Below are 24959 nucleotides of genomic sequence, written 5' to 3'. Positions count from 1 at the left end.
TGGATTTTGCACAATACATGATTGAATATAGTGTGTAAAATTTTAAATTTTAAAAATATCAATTTTCAAATTACAAAATCTTAAATTAACATAATGACGTAATTCATGTTAGAAAAAGGTCTTTAGAGATAAATTAGAATGAGCTAGGCATATGATTAAAAATTAAGTCTGATATAATCCTCAACTACTTGGATAATATGGTCTTCACTATAGAAGTGAAAAAGAACTCGATACTATTAAGTTACTCATAATTTACAAGTTGCGTCACATCTAGTCGTGTTGATTCTCTCTCTTTCTTGTAATTCGTATTTGGGAACAGTTGGGTTTCCCTATAAATAAACCAATTAATATGACAGTGTCATAGTGCTGATGGAAGCCAGCCAAATAGTATTTCGCTCGTCATCTCCAGCGTGCTTCAAGCGTCTGTTCAAAGAGACCATCAAAGTGCTTGAAGAATATGAAATTGAGGATTGATTGTAGAGCATCTCCATAACAGATATAACGAATTGTAATCGTTTCCTACACCTACTTTGCAACGGTGAAACGCCCAACAAAGTATCTGGACAACGATTATGAAATACACGTTGTAAAGCACTTGGCAAGGAGACGCACAATGTGCAGCAGCAGCAAATCAATGCTCTCAAAAGTTTCTACGATGACCACCTTCTCATGCAAACATTGAATTGATCAGAAGTTCGGCGAGTTGAGAGTGCCGATCTTTGATTCCAGTATAACATAAAGGAATTACAACATCCTAGCATTTTACAAAACTGTACCCGTAAATTTTTAAGAACGTCTCTACCTTTAAAAATTCATGCCGCTGACAGACTAATTTATCTACGTAGGAAAATCCCTTTGTGTGGATGGTCCACCCACAAATAATTCAGGTGTAAGAATCCCTTGTCTTCCTGTAACTGCGTCGTTATTAGCATGGTTAACAAACCCTGGATCAACGTCCCTGGATGAGCCGTGATTGACGCCAGCATTAGATTGTCGCTTATTATATCTCCTAGGCCTCCTCCTTGGCTTTCGGGGAGGGATATAACTTTCATCATCTAAAGAACTATGTTTCGAAGACGTCTGGAGGCCATGCTGTGGTTGATTGCCCAGTTCATTGGACTGTATGCTGGGTTGAATCTGGCTGCTTTCTGCACTTGGCAGGAAAGAAGCTTCTGATTCTTCTCCAATGTTCTCCTGACCAGTTCGTTCTGAAGCCTTTGTTGACCGTTGGATACTGTGTAGCCAAAAAAAATTATCAGTTGTTCGAAATGAAAAAATTATAACATTAGTGACCATGAGTTGCAATAATATTCATAATAAATATGTGATATGTGAACAGCGCTACAACGTTTGATGAATCCTTACCGTTGTGTTCCTGAGGAATGACCACACTCGTAACTTCCAGGCGGTACCCCAGCTGAAGGCGACTTCAAAGGTCTTGCAGACTTTATCTGCTGCTTCTTCCCAGGAAATTTTATGGATTCACTTGGTTCGTTGTCGATACAAGATGTCGCGGTACCTGATTTCAAACCCAAGCAATTAAGGACATCAAAAACAAAAATAAATAAACACAACAACTAGGGTGTCCGACTCCTTTCAAGCATGTCAATGCGCACCTAAACAAACTTGCAAACTGCCGCTGGGTAGATGGAAAATATCCACACCTGCGCCTCCAGAGTTGTCAGGACCAGGTTGTCGATCCTGAGATTGTGCATACTGCATCGCAGATACGGCCCACTGCTCTGGTCCCATTTTCTTACAAGTCTTGTTTAACGTCTTTCCACGTCTAGTTAGATGAACCGAACACTGCTCTTCTGTAAAATCCTGAACACCAGCTTCGGGGTTCATTATTGCTTGGGACCCCAAGCCCAATGCCTCCATTATAACCAAACCTCCTTCCTGTTGAGGGATGTCTGTTACTTGGCTGGTATCACTCACTCTTGCCCCAAGCCCCACAGTATCCAGGACATGAATAGGACTTGGTCCCTGAAAAGCTTCTCGTTCTTTCAGCAGAAATGAACCAGTTTCACCTTCCAACATTGGCAGAAGTCCTGAAGGTAAATCATCTGACGAATTTTTAGATGAACAATGCTCTTTCAACTTCCTTGTTGCGGTTTTATCTGCTATCCTATATTTTTTGGGCACCTTCACCTGTTCTTTTCCCTTCTTTTCTGCTCTGATTTCTGGCTTGGATCTCCAGACTGGGTTAGGAACAAGTGATTGTCGAACATATGCATCTGGTCGAGCCGTACCAGGAGGCCAGCAAAAAAGAAGTTGACGTAATGAGAGAAGCTGGTCCCAATCAGGTGGTTGCAATAACGACTCAAAAGCTGCAGCGAAACTATTACATATAATAGGAAGACCAGCATCCTGAATTGATCGAGCACAATTATCCATTCGATCGAAGGGGTCCTCCACCTATACCAGCCGTACATCATAGCTCAACAAAATCAATTATCCATCAAAAAGCAATGATATAGAATAACCAATCAGACCTCACATACCTAATGATTGCGCTGAATGTATTGGTTTCAGATGGTTACAGACAGAGTAAAGTCACTTTGAACAACTAGGGCTCTAAACTTGCTGTTCAGTTTTAAGGGCAGGAATCGAATTGGTACCCTCATGGCGTATTGTTTTCTGTTCCATGCAGGATTGGTTGTGGTGCTATCTCCCCATTCTCCCCAAAAAGGAGACACAGCCAACCCATTTACCCAAAGAGATTTCACAGAAGCGAACTGTGAGCACATTTGAGTTCATAGGCCGTGAGGTCAAATGAGCACAAAGTCGCAAAACATGCATCGCACAAGGACTCATTAAATTAGTAATATAAGAATCGCAATCCACCTGATACTCACTGCTTCTATGCCGAAATAACAAGCACACATGAAAAACTTTGCAAACCAATATTGCTGCACGTCTAATAAAATATGAAAATTGTGACGATTACTTAGTGACTAGACATGTCTTTAAGGTGCAACAAAAGGAGAATACTGGCTGCAGAATAGCAATGACGTTCAATCAGCTACTCACCGAGAAAAAGCAATAGGAACCACATAAAAAAAACATACTACTTTAGAAAAGATGCCTTACCTGTCCGAAGAACGACAAAAATAGCTGTCCTATACTGCATTTGTTGTCCTGACCAAAGCCTTCACTTACAAGCGCCTGAATTCGTCCATAGCACTCTTGCATTTGTTGTAGTTGTGCGTCTTTGTTCAGTTTTCCTAAAAGAAAACGTAAACTGGGTCGTGTTGGTTTAACATGGAAATAAATAATGTGAAGTAAGACAGAAAATCTAAAAATTGCATTTATTCGGCTGGGTTTACAAAGCGCACTCTCCAGACACGTTTTGAATAAATGAGGTAGGTGAAGATGGCCAGAGAAACTTTCTGCAACTATATATTTTCAAAAAAGAGATGGCGTGCAAAAGCACCTGCTACAGGCATACTAGTATGTTCTCCAAGTAGAGTTTTGAATGGAGGTAATATTGGTGGCGATCGTGTCTGCAAAGGTTAATAGGAAAGCATTAGCAAGCCAAACATTACTATCAAAATGAAAAAAAAAAAAAACAAAACAAAACAAAACAAAAAAAAAAAAAAAAACAGACTAACATGGGCTTGACACTATTTAATAACGGTTAACTGTTGGAATCATATTATCCTGCATCGGGAAATAATAATGTGGGAAGGAATATAAACTACACCAGCATACTTGCACTCCTTATTCAAGTTTTACAACCCCCGATACAGGACAATCGCTACAGGACTTCAAAATCGAGGCGACAAGATATATTGCAGGTTTATTATGATTACAAGTGTTCCCTGTTGTGAACAAAATACCACTAACCTGAAGATGAAAGACAACTAATAAACTCAACGCATACGAATTTAAGGTTCCCAGTTTTGGATCGTTGATACACTGTGCTTTCGCCCAACACTTGATCTGCACCGCTAACAACATCGACAAGCTAATCAGTCTCTTAGAAAGAAAGTTAGGCTGTGATAAGGATGGCAGCTGCAAGGAGTACTGTATTAACATTAAAATTGTATCAGTAAAAGTTGAACTGCTGTATTCACTGGCTTATATCAGATTGTCGGTATCTTAAATGTGTGCTGGCCTCCGACACATTAATCATATAGAGTTGGACGTAACTTCACTTAAGATATACTTGTAATTTTAATAAACATTTTGTAAATGTACACGGAAGATCAGCCAACCTTGAGCCAGTAAACAGTCAAGATGTCAGCGATAAAATCATAATGCTATCTACATAATAACGAAGGACCAAGATCTTCTGAATGAAAATGATAACCTGTTTGGAATTGCCAACTTTTGATGTCCAATATGAGTATAGGCACAAACTACTCTACTAAGAAGCACGACAAAGAAGAATTTGTCAAACCTAAACTTATGTCGGTCAAACATACAGGAAATGTTGCAACACGTGATCCAAGCGAAGCTTACCATGAAGATGAGTTTGCGGCATCTGGGATCCATATCTGTGATCCAGCGAAGCACCCGTGATTTGAACAAAGCTGAGCCATTGTCAACTGATATGTCACAAGAAATCTTCAGTTCAGAGTCAACAAACATAAGCAGAGGCACACGGGCATGCGCAATCAGTTGTATCCTCCGAGCAACCCCTGAAAATATCCACATGGTTTCAGTTCCATCAAAACCAGGAAGTATTCTGACACCAGTGTTATTCTGACAACAGTATTACCTCTTACAAACAATTGCTTTGTACAAAATGATTTACGTAAACTAAAAACACCCTTATCACAGAATAATTGGAAACATGCCGAATGAAATCATATCAGAGACAGCACCCTTGACGACCGACTTACGATGTTTCACAAAAATTACATAAGAAACTATACCTGACCGACCCAAGGCGCGCTCGACACTCTTCAGCACTTTCACTTTCTTAGATTTGGTAAAAGTGGGTGACACATCCTGGTCAACAGGAAACTCCAGAGACAGGTCCAAATCGCCGCAAGCCGTGTAAAAATTGGATTCAAAAGAACCAAAAGGTACTACTTCAACACCTACACAAACAACAATACCCGTCCCAGGTAACAAACCTTAATTCCAAAATTATGAGCGTTAATATCCATGATGGGTCATATTGAGCCTTCATTTAACCGATATTTCTCGATGAAATACAAAGAGGAAAGTACAGAAACCTTGACAAGAATCCAACGACCGAACAAGGTCGTTGAGACGTTCAATCACAAGCTGGCGCCTTCTGTAGTCATCTTCAGTAGGCTGAAGAGAGTTGTAGATGTCGTCAAGCATCCGCTCTAGAGGCTCCATGATTTTAGAATCACCCTCATACATTACGGTTCGCTTTTGATGTGCTGCCTCCGATTCTGCAGCCCTTTTGAGGACATCAACATGGTCACCTGGATTCGTCTTACCTGAGAAATGACGAGGGTCAAGATACGGGCAAATTAGTTGGGGAAAGGAAGTAGCATACAGATGTGTTAACGTTGAAAATACCTTCAGCATTGCCTTAAAGGAACAACTAACCATATTATAGTGTTCTGATGTGTAAAATTTGCGTGACTCCTGAATGTTGATTGAGACTTTACTAGACGGCACAGATATAATACTCATCCTACCCGTCGATATCTCATATGAAAAAAATGACATGACATATGTATTAAGAGCTTCTCTCTGAGAAGGCATACCAGCATGAGGTTTATTGACTGGAGAGCTGTGCAGTGCATAGCTTGGAGGGTTGTTGATGCCCATCTGCTGAGTTGAGTTCATTGATTGTAACTCCTCAGAACCAACACAATTCACATCCTTGGAATACTTAGGCAAAGCCTTCACCCTACCCCTACCCCTACCGATCCTGCCTAAACATATCCGAAAAAAAAGAAATGTCAAGTGCAAGAATCTTGTGAAAAACATATGTGCACAAGCACGGCTAGCACGAACTCACATACGAGATGGTTCGACCGCAACTTTCAAGAGCCAATATAGTAACAAGATGCCATGAGTCATAAGACAGTGAGGATTGATCAATGAACAACTATTACGAGGCGACATATCGGCACTAAATCTTCCAGAATGTTAGATGTGCGTAAAGAGATCTTTCTAAGGCGTCTTTACCTTTGGGCGCCCGTCCATCATTAATGCCGTTGATTCCTGCGCCGGCATTCAATGATTTTATATCCCCAGTCTCTGATGCACGACTGGTCAATCGCTTGTTCACATCCCTCTTCTCAACGCCTGCATTCCACGAAGGAGGAAGATAATTAGTTTTAAGGCTGAGGGAACAAAAGCAGTGTCTAATAACAAGCATTCAATAGGACATAGAAAAAAAACAACGAAGAAAAAGCGGAAGGTGCGTTAGAGATAAACTATACCAAAAAATATGTATACATTTAAGAGAGAACTAATAACCAATTGCACCCACCAAACTGAAACGAAAGGTGACCGATGTACAACTAATTACCACAGGGAGGAGCAGCAATGCCTGATGATTGCAATGCAGAGCCTGGAATTCTTGGACGTTGAAGCAAGGAGGGATCGCTTGGGACCTCCAAGGCAACAGGTTCGCAATCGTCACCTCGTACTTCTGCATGGTTTTAACGGAATATTTATAAGCAAGTGAAGAGCTGCCCATGCTCACCACTATCTCCCTACGATTGATTCAGCACCTGAACTCTTTCTGAACAATAAGACGATGTAATCGAAACAATGCATATGTCGACAAAGTAAATTCCGTATTAAAGCACACCTAGTGGTTATTACTAAAAGCACCACGCACCTTCATGATATTGTAAAGAAGAAATTTGGCAATTGTCGGACGTGGACATGATGCTGGAAACCACGTCAGGTCTTTCATGCAGATCCAGCTTACTGACGCTCTTCTCTACTTGATCCTGGTCATCCTTAAGGTCCAGGTGTCCTACCGAACTCCCAACTCGTCCGTGCCCTGAATTGAGTTCTCGTGTAAATTTTAGCATTGTTGAAAACCCAAGCAAATATGTTCAAAACCCAGAATTGTAGGAATAACAGGGAATGAAAAAAATGCAGTGTGTTAAGCAGACAAGAAAAACGCCAGAAAAGCTAACAAAATCACTCCTCCGCACCTGGTTCTGGCACTGATAGATTGGCATCCATTGAAAAATATCAGGATTGTTGGTCACATTCTCCCTGCACCTGATAGACGCCTCATCCTGCAAAAAGTCGATATTTTAACCCGCTTGACACGTGCAATATCAACCCAAATATGAAACAAAGTTTAAAACAAGCTTCTGAACGGTTTTCAAATACAAGTCTTGTCTGAAAGTAGCAAACCTTAGCTTACGCAATGACACTCTACAAAGTTTTCTCTTTTGTTTAGTTTTTTTTGTACCATCTAGTAGCACGAATAGCTATAGAAGAGCTAACAGACCACAGTCTAAATCCCCTATAGATTCCAATATCGAGATTAATACGCCCATTTCTATCATAAAACTTCACTAATCCCGATCGTATGTTCTTTGTTTCTTCCAGCTCAGTTATAGCACCAAAGAGGAGAATTACCTCCGCGATGGATGGAGGCACTTAATACATCTTTACTTGCACAATCAACGATTCATGATGCTCTGCCGCCAGAGATTTTCAAAATTCCTAATAATTTAACATCCTCCTAATGCAGAGAACAGACCAACGGAGAAAGTGTCGACGCAATTTACCTACGGACTCAAAATGGCAAACTTAATACTCCAAATCAAATGTCACTTGCTGTGATCCAACAAAACAAACAGGGCAAACACGGCACTAACACAAACATACTAGGACGGACTTAGAACCAAATAAATAGGAAAAATCCTAATCAGCAGCGCCAACATATCCGAGAAATTTACGCTCACTCACAGAACAAGTCAAATGCGTCAACTTCTCTACGCATTTCCATAAATTTCTACCAGGCCTCAAGCGATACGCACGTTTAACCAACCACAAATGTGCTATCCATACTGAGCGTAGCATGAGCTCGCAACCAACGAAATTCCTCAACAAAGCCCTGTGCATTCTAAATTGCCTTACAAGAACGAGATAACTATCTCAACTGACGTTGCTCCTTCTCTCCAAGCCCTACTCCTCTCAGAAGCATGATGAAAACCTATCCGGAAAGCAGGAAAAAAGCGCCAGAAACAATCAACTTACCAGCGCCAAAACCAATCCCGCACCCGAGGCCTGTACAATCTTGCCAAAACCTTAAACGACGCTTCCACTCCCAATCAAGGCCAATTTTCCACACCACCACCCCATGACCTAACCAAATTGAACGCAGCTAGAAGGCATGCACATGAGCAAGCGTAGTACAGCTTCAACGCCGGCGAACCTGCAGCGAACGGAAGTAAGATTCAACCGAATTCGGCCACATTCGGAGACTGCAACAATAAGGGGAGGAAGGGTTTCACTGCAGGGGAATTGGAATCAGCCAAGGGGGCTCTGCAAGCGGTCGCTGGGAAGGGGCGGGGTCTATCTTTTACGTTCCCCTACCTTTGTCTTTGTACCTCGACGGTCGCGATGTGCTCCTCAGTACTTACGGAAGGTCGAGATCACGCAGACCCTGAAAAGAAAGGGCACGACGCGATAGCAGTGGGTCCGATTGTGACCGGTTGACCGGGTGTTCCGGTTGCCTTTAACCCCAGAATGAGCATCGCAGACCTTCCGATCCAGCTGACGATGCTTGATTCCATGAATGTTTCAAGCTCCGCGCATCACGCAGCTCTTCATCACAGCGCACAAATTTTTGCTTCTCGGAGGCTTCCATCTCGGTCGAATTCGCTTCTGGAGGACACAGAAGCAGCTGTTGTCACTAGCATTTGCTTGTCTGGCCGCACCAACATCACGCAAGCATATTCTACAGATAGAAACCCGCTAATTGTGCATGGTTCGATCCAGAACTCCGCCATGTAGCCGGATGTGCAGCTCCTTCAGATTCTCCGCGCCGCTCTTCGAACAGCGTGCACTGTTTTCACCCATTCTTCGCCCTAAACCCTCCGCTCAGTGGTAGTAGCTCATCACACAGACGATTTGCTGCGTCGACGCACGGCTCGGGCACCGTGCACTTGGAATCCGATCGACGTGATCGCTGTTCGCTAGAGCTCTGAGTATCCGTCTGTCCAACGGCAGTGCCAGGATTCTCAACCGCCACAAAACTGACTGTCGAAATTGCGGCATGCAATTAGGATTCCACGGGAATATACCGATCGCCCCTCAGCAATGATGCGATCGATCTCCGCACGTACAAGCCTCTATGTTTTGCTATCAGATGTCGGTAATTGTGCTTGCTAAAAGCGTCGGTATAATTCAACGGCACAAGCATCGAATGAGCTCAACGAGCACTTCATCGTTTTTGGGTTCGATCTTAAAAAATTGAGTTTACGAACTTTTATATTGTATATTTTCGGACTTTCGAAGGTTTCGTGAAAAAGAACTCTCTAGGAGACTCTACCACGATTATATAAATATTGCAATGAAAACATAATATCATGATATAAAGAAGTGAAACAATAAATAAATAAATAGCCACTAGTGGTTGGTTTTTCCATAATGAAAAATATATTATTAAGAAATAACCACAACAATCCAATTCTTTATTAGTATTCAATACTTTATTTTGATTTTTTAAATCTAAAAAGAAATGGATAATATAATCTTAGTTATATATTTATATTTATTAGTGTCTATATGTGTATATATACATACATATATATATATATATATATATATATACTGCTGCTTTGCAAAGCAATTAGAATTATAAATTATATTGATATCTAAATTGTAACGTAAAGATGAGAGAAAATCAAATACCCAAATTTAATAAACAAAAAAAATGTATATTTACAATGACAAACAAAACCGAGTACAAAATCTGAACACTCATAGTTCATTAATCCTTCCAACTGACACATAAGTCAATTGATAGAATTACTTTTTTATTATGTGTATTCATCCAGTCCTCTACATGGATGAAAAATCTCATCATCATTTGAGGTAGGGTTTATGAGAAAAGTGTTGTAGAAGCACACAGACGTGCGTACTCAGTTTTGGTTGCTTCTTCTTGCTGAATTTCGAAATTTCAATGTACACTCCTTGTTGCAAGATTTGAGGGCATTTTTTTGTGTTGCTCTTGTTGTGTACTATCTATAGTGAAAGTTGATTTGTCAATTGTATCTCTATGCCTTGGTTGTGTGAATCATTGAAGCACCAAGCATTGGTGCAGCTTAGGAGTGGTATTTCTACAAGAAAAGTTGCAGACTCACTTGGAATGAGTCAATCTTCAGTAGCTCATCTGAGGAGGGAGATTAGTGGTGAAATAGAAAAGCAAAGAGGAGGACGTCCAAAGGTTTTAGGAGAGCAAGAAAAGCGACTTGGTGTGCACCTTGTCACTGTTGGTTGTCTCAAAATGGCAAGTGCAGCTGCAAAACAACTTTGAGAAAAAATAGGTAAATACTTCTTAGACATCACCTTGAGGCGTGGTTTGAGAGAAGCTGGTTTGGGTGCTTGTGTGCAACAAAAGAAGCCTCTACTTGCCAAAAGACATGTTCTTGCAAGGTTGAGTTTTGCTCATAAATACAAAAATTGGACTGTTGATGATTGGAGACGGGTTATTTTCAATGATGAGACAAAGATTAACCTAATCAACTCAGATGGTAGGTCTTGGTGTTGGTTGAGAGAAGGAGAACGACTTGGACCTAAACATGTTAGTCAAACTATCAAACATAGTGGTGGTTCAATTATGATTTGGGGTTGTATGACTGATTTTGGGCCGGGTGCTTGGTATCAAATTGAAGGTAGAATGGAGCAACACTTGTACAAAAAAAATTTAGAAACCTACTTGCAAAGTACCACACAGAATTACAACTTAGATCCTACTAAGGTGGTTTTTCAACATGATAATGATCCCAAACATACGGCAAAAAGTATTCAGTTTTGGCTCTCTTCACAACCATTTCAGCTCCTTCGATGGCCAGCTCAATCTCCAGATTTGAATCCAATGGAATATTTTTGGGCCCTTCTCAAACAGCGTTTAAGTCAAGTCACTCCAAGGCCAAGATGTGTTCAAGAATTGTGGGAGAATGTTTGTAGTATTTACCCTAGTTTTGATGCAAAAGATTGTGAGAAACTATACAAAAGTATGCCAAGAAGGATTTCAGCTGTTTTGGAAGCAAAAGGTTATTGGACTAAATATTGAAGTTTGAAGATTTTCTTTGAACAATACTGAGTACAAGACATAGTTGTTGATTTGACTTTGTAGAAGGATGTTTAGTTATCAATTTGATGTGCAACTTTGTACATGTGTACAAGACTATGTGTATTATTCCATGTAACTTTCAGATTTATAATGCAATCATTGAAATTTCTGTAATTGCACTTGAAAGTTGGCACTTCAGATTTTGTACTCGGTTTTGTTTGTCACTGTACATATACTTAAACATACATACATATATCATTAATTAATTCTTGGCAGTGCTATGACCAAAGGGAGAGGGGGAAAACAAGGCGGGTTGGTTCGGGGAGAGTGGGCACTGGGTGGGGCCGGGTGGCGGGGTTGGGAGATGGGAACGGGGTGGGGGACATGGAACTTGTACAAAAAGGAATCATGAGTTGGGAAGGTGGTGTGGCTTTAACAACTCTTTCCACTTATGTATATAAATATATATGTATAGAAGTGAAATATATCATATTTGGTCTTTTTAACACTGCATCCCCTGAATAGATGCCCATTTCACGTTGATACTCGTCCAACATGCGATCCCCCTTGTTACCAGTATGCAGGGGATATTGATGCCTGGTTTGTCTCATTTGCTAACACACATAAGTCCACCAAGTCCCATCTGCGATTTGCAAGGCACAGTGCCAAAGCGTAAGACCATCTGTAGCTCAAGCTCAGACAAGAGCCTCTGAGGATTGCTGCGTAGCAATGAGGATTGAAGCATCCATGGCAGCTCTCCTACAGAGTCCCTCCTGGTTGCGCAAGGATCAACCATGGAGCTCAAGTATCCCTGAAACAAGACTACCCTAATTGACAAGGAGCTGTGAATTTCCAGCTGCAGGGTAGCACAGTTTTTGTCACTAGAGGAGAGCATAAGTGGGCAGTTGCTGCACTGGTAGCTGTTTTATTTCTATGTTGTCAGCAATTGTGATCCCTAGGTTCATAATTGGAATGTTTACTGCGTGGTTGAGTCATAACTCCCACATGATGCATCTTAAAGGCAGGTGCACTGCATTTGTTGTCATGGATGCTTTGAATTTTTTTTTCTCAAGTATGAAGCTGTCTGTGGTGAGGCAGGAATCAATGGAGAGATGTCAGGGTCAGACACAATGCTTGCAGAGTTCATGCAGCATGTGCACTCAAATCAACAATTGTGGCTGTTGGATGGATGCAAATCCCCAGCTTTCATGCCCCCCCCCCCCCACAATTGTTGTCATGATAGATGTGTGGATTTCATGTGTGTTGTTAAGGCTGATTTAGGTCTTGCTTTGATGAAAGTGCAAGTTGTCTTGGGAATGCATCCTCCAGATTAGTAGAAGCACTCATTTCATGCTCACTATGTAGGTCATGGGTTTATTTCGGGTGTTGTTTGCTTCTTTGAGTTAAATACTCTCTCTGGGAGGCGTTTAAGACAAAATTCTTGGACATTATCATGCACAAAAAACGTGTTTCAACCAAACTGTAAATAACACAATTTTCTCCAACATTACAGGAGTTTTAAGCATCAACAGCTTCTTAGAATTTACTAACCTGGTTGTGCTTAGATGATGCATCAATGAGCAATGATCGACCTGATGAAGATAGTGGCATTTAAACAGCTTTTGATTTTGTAATGCCCCCCCTAAGGTGGAGGGGATACTTGTTGGCAAGGTAGTTTTGATTTGAAGGCTTTGAAGTGACATTTTACTAAAGACTTTATTAGGAAGACATTCAATTGAGGTTTTGTCCAGCCTAAACAATGAGAGCTTTTGAGGATAGAATAGTAAGGCAAGTAGCTTTAAAAAGTGCATGCAAGTCATAAGTGATTAGAAGTTGTAGAGTTTAGAGAAGTGTGCACATTGAAGGCAAGTTTTCTAGTGAATGGCATTTTGTTAAACTCTTGTAATTTAGGCGAGGGGCTCAACAAGTGCTGCTAGAGCTTGGGATGCAGCAGAAATATATTCAACTCTCTAGGAATTAGGCAACCCTATCCTTTCCGAAATGTATTCACTTCTGCTGAACTTCTCAGAGTATGAGGTATGACATCACTACTTCATTGTCTTCTGAACTGTTAAACTTTTGGCACACATGCAATTCTGGGTTCCTGACATGGTTTGGCAGATGACATCGCCGATCGTGTTTCATGGATCTACAAGCATAGAAAGTGACTTCCCAATTAGAAAATGAGGAAGAATTGAACAAAGTTTTTACAATTTGTTTAGAAAATGTACTTCAATCATCAGCCTCTCACTTGCATAAACTTGTCCAATTTGGATGCTAGGATGCGGCTTCTTCACGAGCAAATGAGGCTCCAATTTAGATACTAGAGTTCACAAACATTTAACACCTGATATAGACTGTATCTGGGTGCAATTCCTTGTGAGTCTTTGCAAGCTCAAATCGACTCATAACTCGTTTCAACTTCGTGAATGCAGGTACTAGCAAGCACCTACAAAGTTTGCTGGATGGTTTTAGGTTTAAGTTTAGGTGATTGTGCCTTTGTCTAGGTCACATTTCTTTTTCACTTGGATGAGATATTCCGTATCGAGCTTCAAGATGGGATCAATTTTCGAAGGCATGTAACACCATTTTTGAACTGGGTTTGAGAGTATAGCCAACATGGATATCTTCCCGTTGCTAATCCTACTCAGTATAATCTTTGTGAGGCTAAACTATTACCTTTGCCACCTTTTTATACAAGAGCACTATGACCAATTTTTAAGTGTTCATCTCAGTTTCCAACCGCTTACAATCCAATATGGTTTTTCGTAAACTCTAAGTATTTTGAATTGATCTCCTTAAAATTAAACATTCAAACTAAAATACTGATGTTACATGTTTTTAGACAAGAGGTGGTTGTGTAAGAACTTCTGTGCTAAACTCAACATCTCCTCACTTGGAATCAGTGAAAGTCAGTTTAAGTCCAAGTAGATTAAACATAAATTCAAGAGATCTGCACTTGGATTTAGTGGAACTGAGTTAAAGTTCTAATATAGCACATTAAAGAGTGCTTGAATTTAGATTTTTTATTTTTTATTTTTTATTTTTTTCTTTGATGTAATTATCATATGCACAATGAAGAGATCAAGTGGAGTAGTTAGGAACAAGACAGCTTCGTAAGAATTTCTGTGTTAAATTTAACATCTCCTCACTTGGAATCAGTGAAAGCAAGTTTAAGCCTAAGTGGAGCAAACATAAACTCAAGAGATATGCACTTGGATTTAGTGGAATTGAGTTAAAGTCCTAATGTAGCAAACTAAAGGGTGCTTGAATTTAGAAATTTTATTTTACTTTAATTTTTTACCTTTTTCTAATAATCATCAATGACATGATGAAATTAAAAAGGATAGTTAGGAATAAGATAATTGAAGTGGATTAACAAAAGATTGTTGTGAATGAACAAACAACAAAGATATTAAAGTAGAAGAAATTTTTCTTTTCTACCAAGTTTATATTTTAGAGACATAGTTTTTACTTTAGGATTTATATTTAGGACATAAATTAAATTATTATTATGACATATTACTTCATTTCTTGAAAAAAAAAAATATATATATATATATATGTGTGTGTGTGTGTGTGTGTGTGTGAATGTGTGTATGTGTGTGTTATCACATATCTAATAAATAATTCTTAATTTTTTTTCTCCATCTACATAATATTCATATTAGATTTAATTCTTCTAATAATAATTTATGTAATTTTATTTATTTTAAAATTCTGAAACTTAAGTTTTTGCATAAATATCAAAAGTATATTAGAATTTAAAATTTGCTAAGAATTTTCATAAGTTGTGATTGTTAAGATTTATTTAGGATTATAAGAATTTATACTATTCTTAGGGTTGTTATAATTTAGGTTCAGTAAACTTTAGAATAAGATTTAATTAAATTATAAGAATAAATTGTCTAGTAAATTTTAATTGTATAGAATTGTAAGAACAAAAGACATTGTAAGAACTAAGGATGCATGGATATTAAGGTATGGTAAGAATTGATATTTTAAAACTTTATCATCTTATCTAATTAATTTTAAACAATAGTGAATTTAAATCAAATTAAATAATATACTTAAAAAATTGAGATTGCTTATATGTATATTTAAAATATTTTAAGATAAAGTGTGTATTTATTTTTACTAAGATATATAAATTGCACAATATTAGTTGATAGATATATATAAAAAAAATGATCATAATTTTAGTTTTATAAAATAAAATTAAGAATATTTATCATTGTAATTATATAGTATGTCACATTTGAAATAATAAAAATTAAATGCAATTGTAAATGTTTTTACTTAATAGGATGTACTTCTATTAAAAGTCTCATTTTCTTCTATTAATATGATAAACTATGAAATTAGAAGTAATTGTGTATTTTTCAATCATTAGACATATACACCTCTCCAAAAGATCTTAGCTGCAATTAACTTTCTTCAGATTCTTATAATTGGCTTATTTAAATATATGAATATATATAAATATTTAAATATAGTAGTAGGTATATTTGTACAAAAGTTTTATAAAAAAAACTTAAAAAGAATCCATATCTATGTGATTATTTTAATAACTAATAATTTAATCATTACTTATCTAATAAATGGAATTAAATTGTTTTATTTGGATAAAATTAAATAATTTTAAAATTATATGAGTGCTCTAATATTAATAGCAAAGATTCATGTCAATTAATTTGAATGTTGTGTCTACTAAAGGTTATTATCTTATTAGTAGATTTTTAAAAGACTTATTGTTTTTATTTTTTTATTTTTTTAGATGCCATAGAATAAAATTGATTCTTACTTAAAGTAACTTATGATATAATCACTCTTATACCTAAGTGTAATAAATAATATAATCTTAAGAAAAAAAACAATGAATTATTCTACTAACTATAAGATTTAGGAATTTTGTTAAGACTCTCAAACTATACTCAGAACCTTAGAAACTATTCTCATAGAGACCACATAGTTGAAAAACATTACCATTTTAAATAAATAAATATTTAAATTTATATTCTGATACAAGAATATTTTCTTAGAAAAAATATCTAACCAAGATACTTTTTCTACTAATCTTAGTTTTTAATAGATTTGTAATAGTTTTCTATGTCAATAATATAAAACATCTGTTACAAATTGAATTTTTTAATATAAATCATGCATTTCTAAATTATTAGATAGGTTATTTTGTCTCACTATTTTGATTGCTAAAGTATAAGATTTTTGTTCAAGAGATTCTCAAAGAAAAATCAGTAATAAATATTCAATTTTTAATTTGAAAATTCTTTAAAATTAATCATTGATTCTTTTATATATTATTATTATTTTATTCTAATACGAAATAATTTAATTGCTTAGATATAATACCTCAGACATATTTGTATAAATATCTTTAGATCAAATGAACTTATAACCTTTACTACCAAGTAACATTCCTCACATTTTATTGAAAGGAAGCATATAATAAACTTGCTCTAATCCAATTTCAAACTAGTATGGAATTTTTTATGGTTTTATAAGTTTTTCTTGCATAGACATCAAATAGAATCAATTTGCAATGAATAGCTAAATACAAATTTGAGTATTATTAGCTTATTTAATTAGAACTAATATTTTGGATATTAATCTAAGCATAAAAGTATACGTAACACTTATTACAAGTCAAGTAGATAAAGACATTAAAACAAAACAACAACAAAATATAGATTAAAAAATTAGAGTCAATGTACATGTATTTACTTACTTTAATATATATATATATATATATATTTAAAATCAACATAAATGTAAATAATTTCAATCATCAAATTGTCTCATTGCTACAAACAATTGGATTATGATAAGTATACTAGACAACTTTGCATTCTTTCTATTCATCTTAATCTTGAATGCAAGTTATACCTATTGCATTAGGGAACTAAAATACATAATAATTGACACTAATATTGTCCAAAGAATGTTCAAATCTGCCATGTTGATTCAAATTCAAAGATGTTCTAATGCTCCACAAGATTTGGGTGTAAATTGTTGATACTAATGGTTGAAAGTAACCAAGCCTTGTTTTTTCACCGACAGTTCGATTTCTTAATACCACATAATTTCAAGTAAAGTAATGTTTAGGTAAAAGTATAAACGTTTAAAGTGTACTATGCCGAAACACACACAAATGACTATCAATGTAAAATAAAACGAAATGGAAACGCAGAAATAGGAACATCATTGAATCCTTCAATAAAACTCATGACAAACACATATACATGGTCGAGCAGGTCTCGGAACAGGTGACAGATCATTCTTATATAGACAATACCACCATTACCCACTTCAAAACTAACATGACATGCACAATCAAACACAGTGGCACTGGATTTGCTCTGTTCTACTCGCTGTAGATATTGCAGCACTTTCTAAAAGCAACAGGATCTAGTTATCTGTGTTTCATAAAAGTAAAGATTAAATAATGGTCTGACGTCTTAAAATACACATCGGAAGTTGAGCATCGAGGCAGCCGCAAAACGTGCAAGCCCCAGTGAAGAGTAGCTATTTGTGGGAGGGAGTTGCCGAATCTGGCACCTGATGTCAGGGTGTCTAACACACGCAGGAGTCATGCTCCGCCCCCTTTGCTCGCGAGAGCGTTCGATCTCTCTCGCGGAGCCATAACAAGAAGAGACGCAACACCTCCGAAGGCCTCACACCACCGTCACAGCGTCGCAGTGCCGCATTGCCACCCAACTCACGACCTCGCATCCCCCCCTCCCACCTGGTGCTTCGCAGCTGCCGGTACGCTCACGTCTCTCATTCCGTGTCTAAAACCCTTGCACATCCACGGTACAAGCGTTCGCTTTCCGCAGCTGGGTTGTTTCGTTTCGCGTCGCTCTCTTCTTGAGCTCAGGTTTGGACGGGTTTTCGCCAAGTGGGTTCCTTCTGTTTCATGTTCAGCTTGTTTTTGCTGTGTTTTGTTTATTTGGTCCCGATGGTCACTGGTCTGCCAGCTTCCAGTTTGCAGGCGCGAGTGGAGTTTGGTATTCTTTAGCTCTGTTTCAGGGCGTATGCGTAACTCACAGATTTTCACGTTTTCTTCGTTTTGTAATGGGGGCGTTGGGAGATCTACTTCCATATTGCTGTTCTCTTGGCTCCTTTTGCTTGTTTCCTTTCTGTGTAGTCGTGTGGCACTTGTCTACGTAACGAACGTCGTGTTTTCAGGGTTTAGTTATCAGTTATTACGTGTTTGCAAATCCATACTGCCAGTGTGTTTCGATGAATCACGGTTTCTCTTGACTCACATTATTAAGTCCTCTTTCCTGCCATATTTGAGCGATTCTAGATCTTCACGTCTACATATCTCAGAGGAGATCTAACTTTGTTCCAGAGTATTCGCGTCTGAGATGAGCTGCGAACTCGTCTTCCCACTGTTAGAGGGACATTTGTTGAATTTTTCACCCACGGGTGGCTGTGATAGATTTTTGTTATTTATTTTATTTTATATTTTTTAATTTAATCTTTTCAGCTCAGTGACGTGTCTTCCTCTTCAAAACTGAATTCGCCTGAGCTGATGCAGAGGTCCACTTCCAATCTGTGTTGCATTGTCGACATAGGTTCGACTTCACTTCGTCTTTAGAGAGGAGTCTACCAGAGCTGATTTTGAGTCCTTCAAACTAACATTGTTGGTCTGCGATTGATCGTTGGTTATTTTCCACTAACCCAAAAAGAGTTGTTGTAAACCTAGATGTGTGGGAGGTTTTTCATTTCTGTGCCTTTTGTACTGCACCAAATCCATGTAAAAGCTCCCTTCAGTTCAAATCACCGTCTCAATTCCATATTAGAAATGGAATCCACAAATTCATAATGTAGTCTCTCCCTTGTTTATGTTGTCGTACTTGGTTTCGTCATCTTAACTTCTTAATTATCACTGTTGCAGATGCAATTAATAAAGAATTCCACCCTCCGGACTAATGCTAGCTACTAATTTGATAAATTTGTCAAGCCAATCCTCAGTTATCATATACTCATTTGGTATTTAAGTTGCAATCAACGTAGCAATCCCTTCATGATTCACATGATTGAGCGCAGCAGCAAGAGGCGCGGAGCTGCAACGACGGGTGGGATGACGGCCCGAGGTCCACTGCTGAAGGATGAGCTCGACATTGTGATCCCGACCATCCGGGACCTGGCGTTTCTGGAGCAGTGGAGGCCATACCTGAGCCCCTATCACCTGATCATCGTGCAGGATGGCGACCCCACGAAGAAGATTCACGTGCCGGAGGGGTATGACTACGAGCTGTACAACCGCAACGACATCAACCGGATTCTGGGGCCCAAGGCGTCGTGCATCTCGTTCAAGGACAGCGCGTGCCGGTGCTTCGGGTTCATGATGTCGAAGAAGAAGTACATCTTCACCATCGACGACGATTGCTGGGTGAGTGGGGGCAATGCAATGGAATGCGGGGCGAGGCAGTGTTTGCGGGTGTAGCGAATGTAGTAGTTGTTGATGTCGATGTTGCTGTTGCTGCTGCTGTTGTCGTTGGTTGTTGAGGGGTGGTGAAGCGGGGGCTGTGGCGGTGGAGGTGGTGGAGGACTCGGGTGTGGGGCGGGGGAGTGATGGGGTGGGGGGAGTGACGGGGTGCAGGTGGCGAAGGACCCATCGGGGCACGAGATCAACGCGCTGGAGCAGCACATCACGAACTTGTTGTCGCCGTCGACGCCGTTGTTCTTCAACACGCTATACGACCCGTACAGGGCCGGAGCAGACTTCGTGAGGGGGTACCCGTTCAGCATGCGCGAGGGCGTGGCGACGGCGATCTCGCACGGGCTGTGGCTGAACGTGCCGGACTACGACGCGCCGACGCAGCTGGTGAAGCCGGCGGAGAAGAACACGCGGTTCGTGGATGCGGTGATGACGATTCCGAAGGGGACGCTGTTTCCGATGTGCGGGATGAATCTGGCGTTCGACAGGGAGATGATCGGGGCGGCGATGTACTTCGGGCTGATGGGCGACGGGCAGCCGATCGGGCGGTACGACGACATGTGGGCGGGGTGGTGCTGCAAGGTGATCTGCGACCATCTGGGGTTCGGGGTGAAGACGGGGCTGCCATACATCCACCACAGCAAGGCGTCGAACCCGTTCGTGAACCTGAAGAAGGAGTACAAGGGGATCTTCTGGCAGGAGGAGATCATCCCCTTCTTCCAGCAGGTGGTGCTGCCCAAGGAGGCCGTCACCGTGGAGCAGTGCTACATCGAGCTCGCCAAGCAGGTGTGCCTCGCGCTGTGCTTGTGTGGTTCGGATGATGTCGCGTCGTGCGTGGAGTGTGGAAGTGAAGGCATGGCATGGGATGGGGTGGGATGTGATGGTGGTGTAGTTGTGGTGCTAGTTTGGTGTTGGATGTCTTCTTCTTGTTCTTCTTTAGTGTTTCAATTGTGGTGGTCGTGACGCGGTGGTGTGTGTGTGTGTGTGTGTTTGAGTTCAGGTTGGGGAGAAGTTGAAAGGACTGGACCCGTACTTCACGAAGCTGGCGGAGGCCATGGTGACCTGGATTGAAGCGTGGTCAGAGCTCTCCGGTTGCCAGAAGGCGAAGTAGTTAAATAGAAGTAGGATCTGATTTTAGTAATTGATTGGTTAGTTTACGGTTCTCCATTTTTTTTACTTTGCGCAGAGTGAATTGGAATTGTTGCGTATTTCTCTTTTGGCACGGCACCCCTTCTATTGCGTTATTTATAGCGACTACATGTGATTCTTGCTGCAATTTTGAAATGGTGATTCTTCATAGTTTTTGTCTAATGTTTTTGGATATTCCAACGGTACCTCCTGTCAACCTCCATTTTATGCACTGGCTGCCGGAAATGAATTCACGTTTATTTTATTTGGCTGTATCTAAAATTTTGTTTAGTTTTATTTCCCGTTTTGTCTGAACAGGTCCTTACTCTTGTGTAATTTTTGACCAGAACACTATTTTCTTGCATCTAATTCTAATTTTGATCTCAAGTGACATTCTTTACCACTTTTGTGTGTATTATTTGATGTCCCCAGACTGCTGTACTTTCAGAGTGTCCTTTGGATTTAAGGTTCTTGTTTAGTATTGGTCGTGCTATAACGTAACTTCTTGTAATATTTGATTAGGCAAGTTTAGACGTTGAACCTTCTATGGTTCTTATTTTCTTTGGTGTTTTATTTTAGCTTGTAGCAATTTTGTTTTGTCACGTCTTCTCTATGTTTACACATCAATGTTCTTGTTGATCTTTATTTCGTTAAGTATTAAATGCTGAAGCTACTCTATTAACTCTCGTATTAATTTTGGTAGGATGATCACTCTTCATTGCGACTTACTTCTAAAATTTTGTATAAATATTACAAATGTCTTTCAATTGTTGCAAAGATTACAAACTGTTTAGTTTTAGAATTTACCTTAAATCAAATCCTCTTCTATGTTTTTTAAATATAGACAATTATTTACACATTAACTATTCATAGACATATGCAGTGGCGTCTTTTCTTTGTTGTTGACTTATCAAAATGCGGGTCACCATGATCACACTTCAACCAGAATTGAGCATTATCAACTGATTACCTTTTCAATTGAAGGATAGATACATTATTCTCCTCAAATATATTCACGGTATAGTAAGGTAGCTCTTTAAAATGTAGCCAATCCTAAATATCATAGCCCTTGGCTCATGAAAAGAGTGGTCTCAACTCTACCATTGAACCAATCTCTGGTTCTATTAGAGTTGCCAAACATCAAGCCCATTTCAATTGTTAATAGGAGTAGAATAGAGTCAACAATGCAAGCCACTAACATCAAAGTAGATGCCTATTAGAAATCTAGAATTGAATTGGAACCTTGCTAGGTTGACAGTTGATTGTTAAAACATTTACATTCTATGGCAATGTTTTCATTGGAATCACATTGGAGATATCAACTTCATGATTGTCAAAAGATTTGAAAGTAAGTGCTTGCAAGATTCCATTAATTGCCCCAATGGAAATATCAACTCCATTCAACTCACTCTTGAATTATATTCTTGGAAATATATCCAACTAATAGACATGTCAACAAAGGATTGTTAGCAAATAGCATTGACACTAAAGATTCCAATTGTTTCAACTAAAATTGAAGATATGTCTAGAAAGTATCATATGTTATCTTTACATCTAATACTTGTGTAAAAAATACTTATAGCACAAATAGATTATAAACCAAACAATGTTGATAAATCCAAAGAGAATTGACTATTATATATTACACCAAATATAGATGTATACTTGCATTTGTTGACTAATATTTTTAAGGAAGTTTGGCAAAAACTAATATTTCCAAATAGTCTTGTACTTGCATTTTTGATAATAAAGATCCACAAAAAGTATATTGAGTAATTATATTGGTGTAAGAATTTAAGCATCTGCTTGACATTATCATGCAAAATCAATCTCTCAAGGCCTTCATTGTAGTAGATCCTAATAGAAGAAGACTCTATATTGAGACTGTCAATTATATAAAAAAAAATGTGTTGATGATATGATAGTGTAGTTGAAATTAATCAATCACTACAATGAGGTGGATTCCATCCAAAGAGCTTCTATTTTTTATAGAAGTAATTTTGTAATCTTCATCAAGACCAATATAAAGCACAACAATCACTATATTGCTCCTAAAGAATTCTACATCACTTCGCAAGCCATCAACTACAAAATGTGATTTCAACCAATAGTAGCCTATATCATCCTTCATATGAAATGTCAAAATGTACAACCTCAAAACCTGGATTTCATAACATAGAAGCTATGTTGAACATGTTTTCTTCCTATGTTTCCAAGGCAATAATAAACAACCAATAAAAACAAACTAGTACATGAGCAAGTGAATCCTTTACATTTAGATTACAAATATAAACTTTTACATTTAAATCTTTTACTTTTAGATTGCAAATATAAATGTAGTTTCTTTCTATCTAATTTATTACATATATAGTTTCTCCAAATTTTAGAATGATTACTATTACATAGATTGCTTACAAAAAACCTACATTCCTAAACTTATTACAAAATCATAATTTATTTAATCCAAACTTGGTGCAAATATTCAAAAATTTGCAAGAAACACATATTGTCAGCCTCAAATAGAATCTTTTATTTGATGCCATGAAAAATTATCAAATAAATTCCAACAATTGAGAATTTATAAAAATAAATAGTCATAGTCATGAAGAACATTGAAGGTGACAAACTAGAATAAAATAATGGTTCTCAAAGGTAGCACTAAGAACATCAATGGTAGAGTTACTACAAAATTCCAAATGATATTGCAATGGGAGCTTTTGAGAGCATTTCACACAATTTGCAATACTTGTGATAGTCCTTAAAATTGATTAGATCAATCTTACAATTATCAACTTGGCAACACAAAGTTTATGTGCTTGGAAACATGGCATGTTGTTCCTTACATAGAGGTCAGAGTGCAAAGGAAAAAACTATCGCTTGACCTATTATATATGATTTCCAAAAGTGTGCCCTTTGTCAAAGAAACAAACTAAGGCAATTGCATCCAATCACCACACTAATGCCACTGATATGGCCTCTAAATGGCTGTACAAGGTCTACTACAATTACACAAAGTCTTACTATAGAATTACAATTCTCATTCCAATCCTCTTTACATTAGCTTGACAAGCCCTCTGCACACTTGGGCATTCTTGATGGGATTGCTCTAGGTAGTATCTTATCCAATGTTTTAGACACATGAAATAAACTACTTCATGGATGATGATGATGGAGTAAAGAGTTGAAATAAGATAGGACTAAATAAATTATCACATGGTTTGAGAAGTGTTGTTTGAATAAAAATGTGTGTGGCTTTAAAAACTTCATGTAAATATACATACATATAGATATGACATGCTTAAATACCATTTGTTTAATCTTCAGCTCAAAAAAATAGAAAAGAGTATCTTAGACTTTAGATCAAATAAAAAACATTATTTGTTTCTATTGAACTTTTTTTAGGATCCAAGCTATAGTTCCAAATTTCTTTTATAATTTTGTATTATTCTCTCAAACAAAAACTAAAAAGTTTAAACATCCTTATATAATATACTCTAAATTTTAAACACATGATCAAATTATTATATACAACAAGACTTGTCTTTTTTACAACAAAATTTAATCTATTTGCAATGTTTGGTGTCTAAACATTATTTTGTTTAAATCTTAACAACTAATGAAAAGATACTTTTCAATATACAAATTAGTTGCTAAAACCAATCTTATGCACTAATTGCCAACAGGGTCTAATCTACATGTAACATATAGACAATACACATCTTATATGGATAGATTATGTAATCTTGAATGTTTGTAATATATACATGTTTGCAATGTATACAATTGTATTACTTTGGTATGATAGTGTGCGAAATTTGAAATAGTAGTCATTAAACTCAATTTATTTGAGAACACATTCATCGGCAGGAGGCGACCTTAAAGGCCATTGACGGGTATTAAGACCCAACACCAGAAATGATCACACACCACGTTTAACTTACTTCCAACTACAATACAAAAATCTAAACAGCAGAATATAGCGAACATTCGGAAATATCAAGGCTGTAAAACATGACACTGAACCAGAATTCTAATCCTACCCCCAAAGAAATGACGAGGATTAAAAAAAACCCCACAATGCAGAAGATCCAACAGTGAAGGCCCTCGTTTAACTTCTAGATATAAACAAAAACTCAAATAGCACCAACATCT

General features: G+C 38.0%; 2 protein-coding genes across 11 annotated transcripts; one reads left to right on the top strand and one right to left on the bottom strand.

The window, feature by feature from the left end:
• Positions 1-683: 683 nt before the first annotated feature.
• LOC112286559 (uncharacterized) lies at positions 684-8415 on the bottom strand. 7 transcript variants are annotated; one of them, XM_090253300.1, is made up of 16 exons: positions 8170-8415; positions 7110-7196; positions 6785-6952; positions 6491-6592; positions 6124-6243; positions 5697-5867; positions 5190-5423; positions 4884-5051; positions 4468-4646; positions 3850-3945; positions 3437-3506; positions 3094-3227; positions 2622-2738; positions 1665-2418; positions 1366-1519; positions 684-1234 (listed from the first exon to the last, which is right to left on the bottom strand). In XM_090253300.1, the coding sequence occupies exons 2-16, from the start codon at positions 7138-7140 to the stop codon at positions 838-840; spliced, it is 2895 nt and encodes a 964-aa protein (XP_090109426.1). In that variant the 5' UTR covers positions 7141-7196; positions 8170-8415; the 3' UTR covers positions 684-837. The 7 variants fall into 7 exon arrangements, with proteins under 7 accessions (XP_090109426.1, XP_073392285.1, XP_024384294.1 ...); XM_073536184.2 differs by having other exon boundaries at positions 1617-2418; positions 6470-6592; positions 8170-8409; XM_024528526.3 differs by having other exon boundaries at positions 6470-6592; positions 8170-8409.
• Positions 8416-17917: 9502 nt separating this feature from the next.
• On the top strand, positions 17918-20990 carry LOC112287149 (UDP-arabinopyranose mutase 2). Of its 4 annotated transcripts, none has more exons than XM_024529901.3 (4): positions 17918-17995; positions 19289-19631; positions 19842-20465; positions 20680-20990. In XM_024529901.3, exons 2-4 carry the CDS (start codon positions 19320-19322, stop codon positions 20788-20790), a joined length of 1047 nt encoding a protein of 348 aa, XP_024385669.1. In that variant the 5' UTR covers positions 17918-17995; positions 19289-19319; the 3' UTR covers positions 20791-20990. The 4 variants fall into 4 exon arrangements, with proteins under 4 accessions (XP_024385669.1, XP_024385668.1, XP_024385670.1 ...); XM_024529900.3 differs by having other exon boundaries at positions 19286-19631; XM_024529902.3 differs by having other exon boundaries at positions 17918-18107.
• The last annotated feature ends 3969 nt before the right edge of the window (positions 20991-24959 follow it).

The sequence above is a fragment of the Physcomitrium patens genome, chromosome 9 (assembly GCF_059467195.1).
Source record: "Physcomitrium patens ecotype Gransden chromosome 9, ASM5946719v1, whole genome shotgun sequence".
Taxonomy (NCBI): Eukaryota; Viridiplantae; Streptophyta; class Bryopsida; order Funariales; family Funariaceae; genus Physcomitrium; species Physcomitrium patens.
Note: the sequence above shows the minus strand (reverse complement) of the source record. Positions and strands in the feature narration are given on the sequence as shown.

Bases quoted from the DNA above. Each gene is read 5' to 3' on its own strand.
- LOC112286559 (XM_073536184.2), bottom strand. From the start codon at position 7,140: ATGGATGCCAATCTATCAGTGCCAGAACCAG. The intron at 6,953-7,109 runs GTGCGGAGGAGT...AACTCAATTCAG, and splicing joins TCTATCAGTGCCAGAACCAG to GGCACGGACGAGTTGGGAGT. The intron at 1,520-1,616 runs GTGCGCATTGAC...GTTTGAAATCAG, and splicing joins CAGTTTGCAAGTTTGTTTAG to GTACCGCGACATCTTGTATC.
- LOC112287149 (XM_024529901.3), top strand. From the start codon at position 19,320: ATGACGGCCCGAGGTCCACTGCTGAAGGATGAGCTCGACATTGTGATC. The intron at 19,632-19,841 runs GTGAGTGGGGGC...GACGGGGTGCAG, and splicing joins CCATCGACGACGATTGCTGG to GTGGCGAAGGACCCATCGGG. The intron at 20,466-20,679 runs GTGTGCCTCGCG...GTTTGAGTTCAG, and splicing joins ACATCGAGCTCGCCAAGCAG to GTTGGGGAGAAGTTGAAAGG.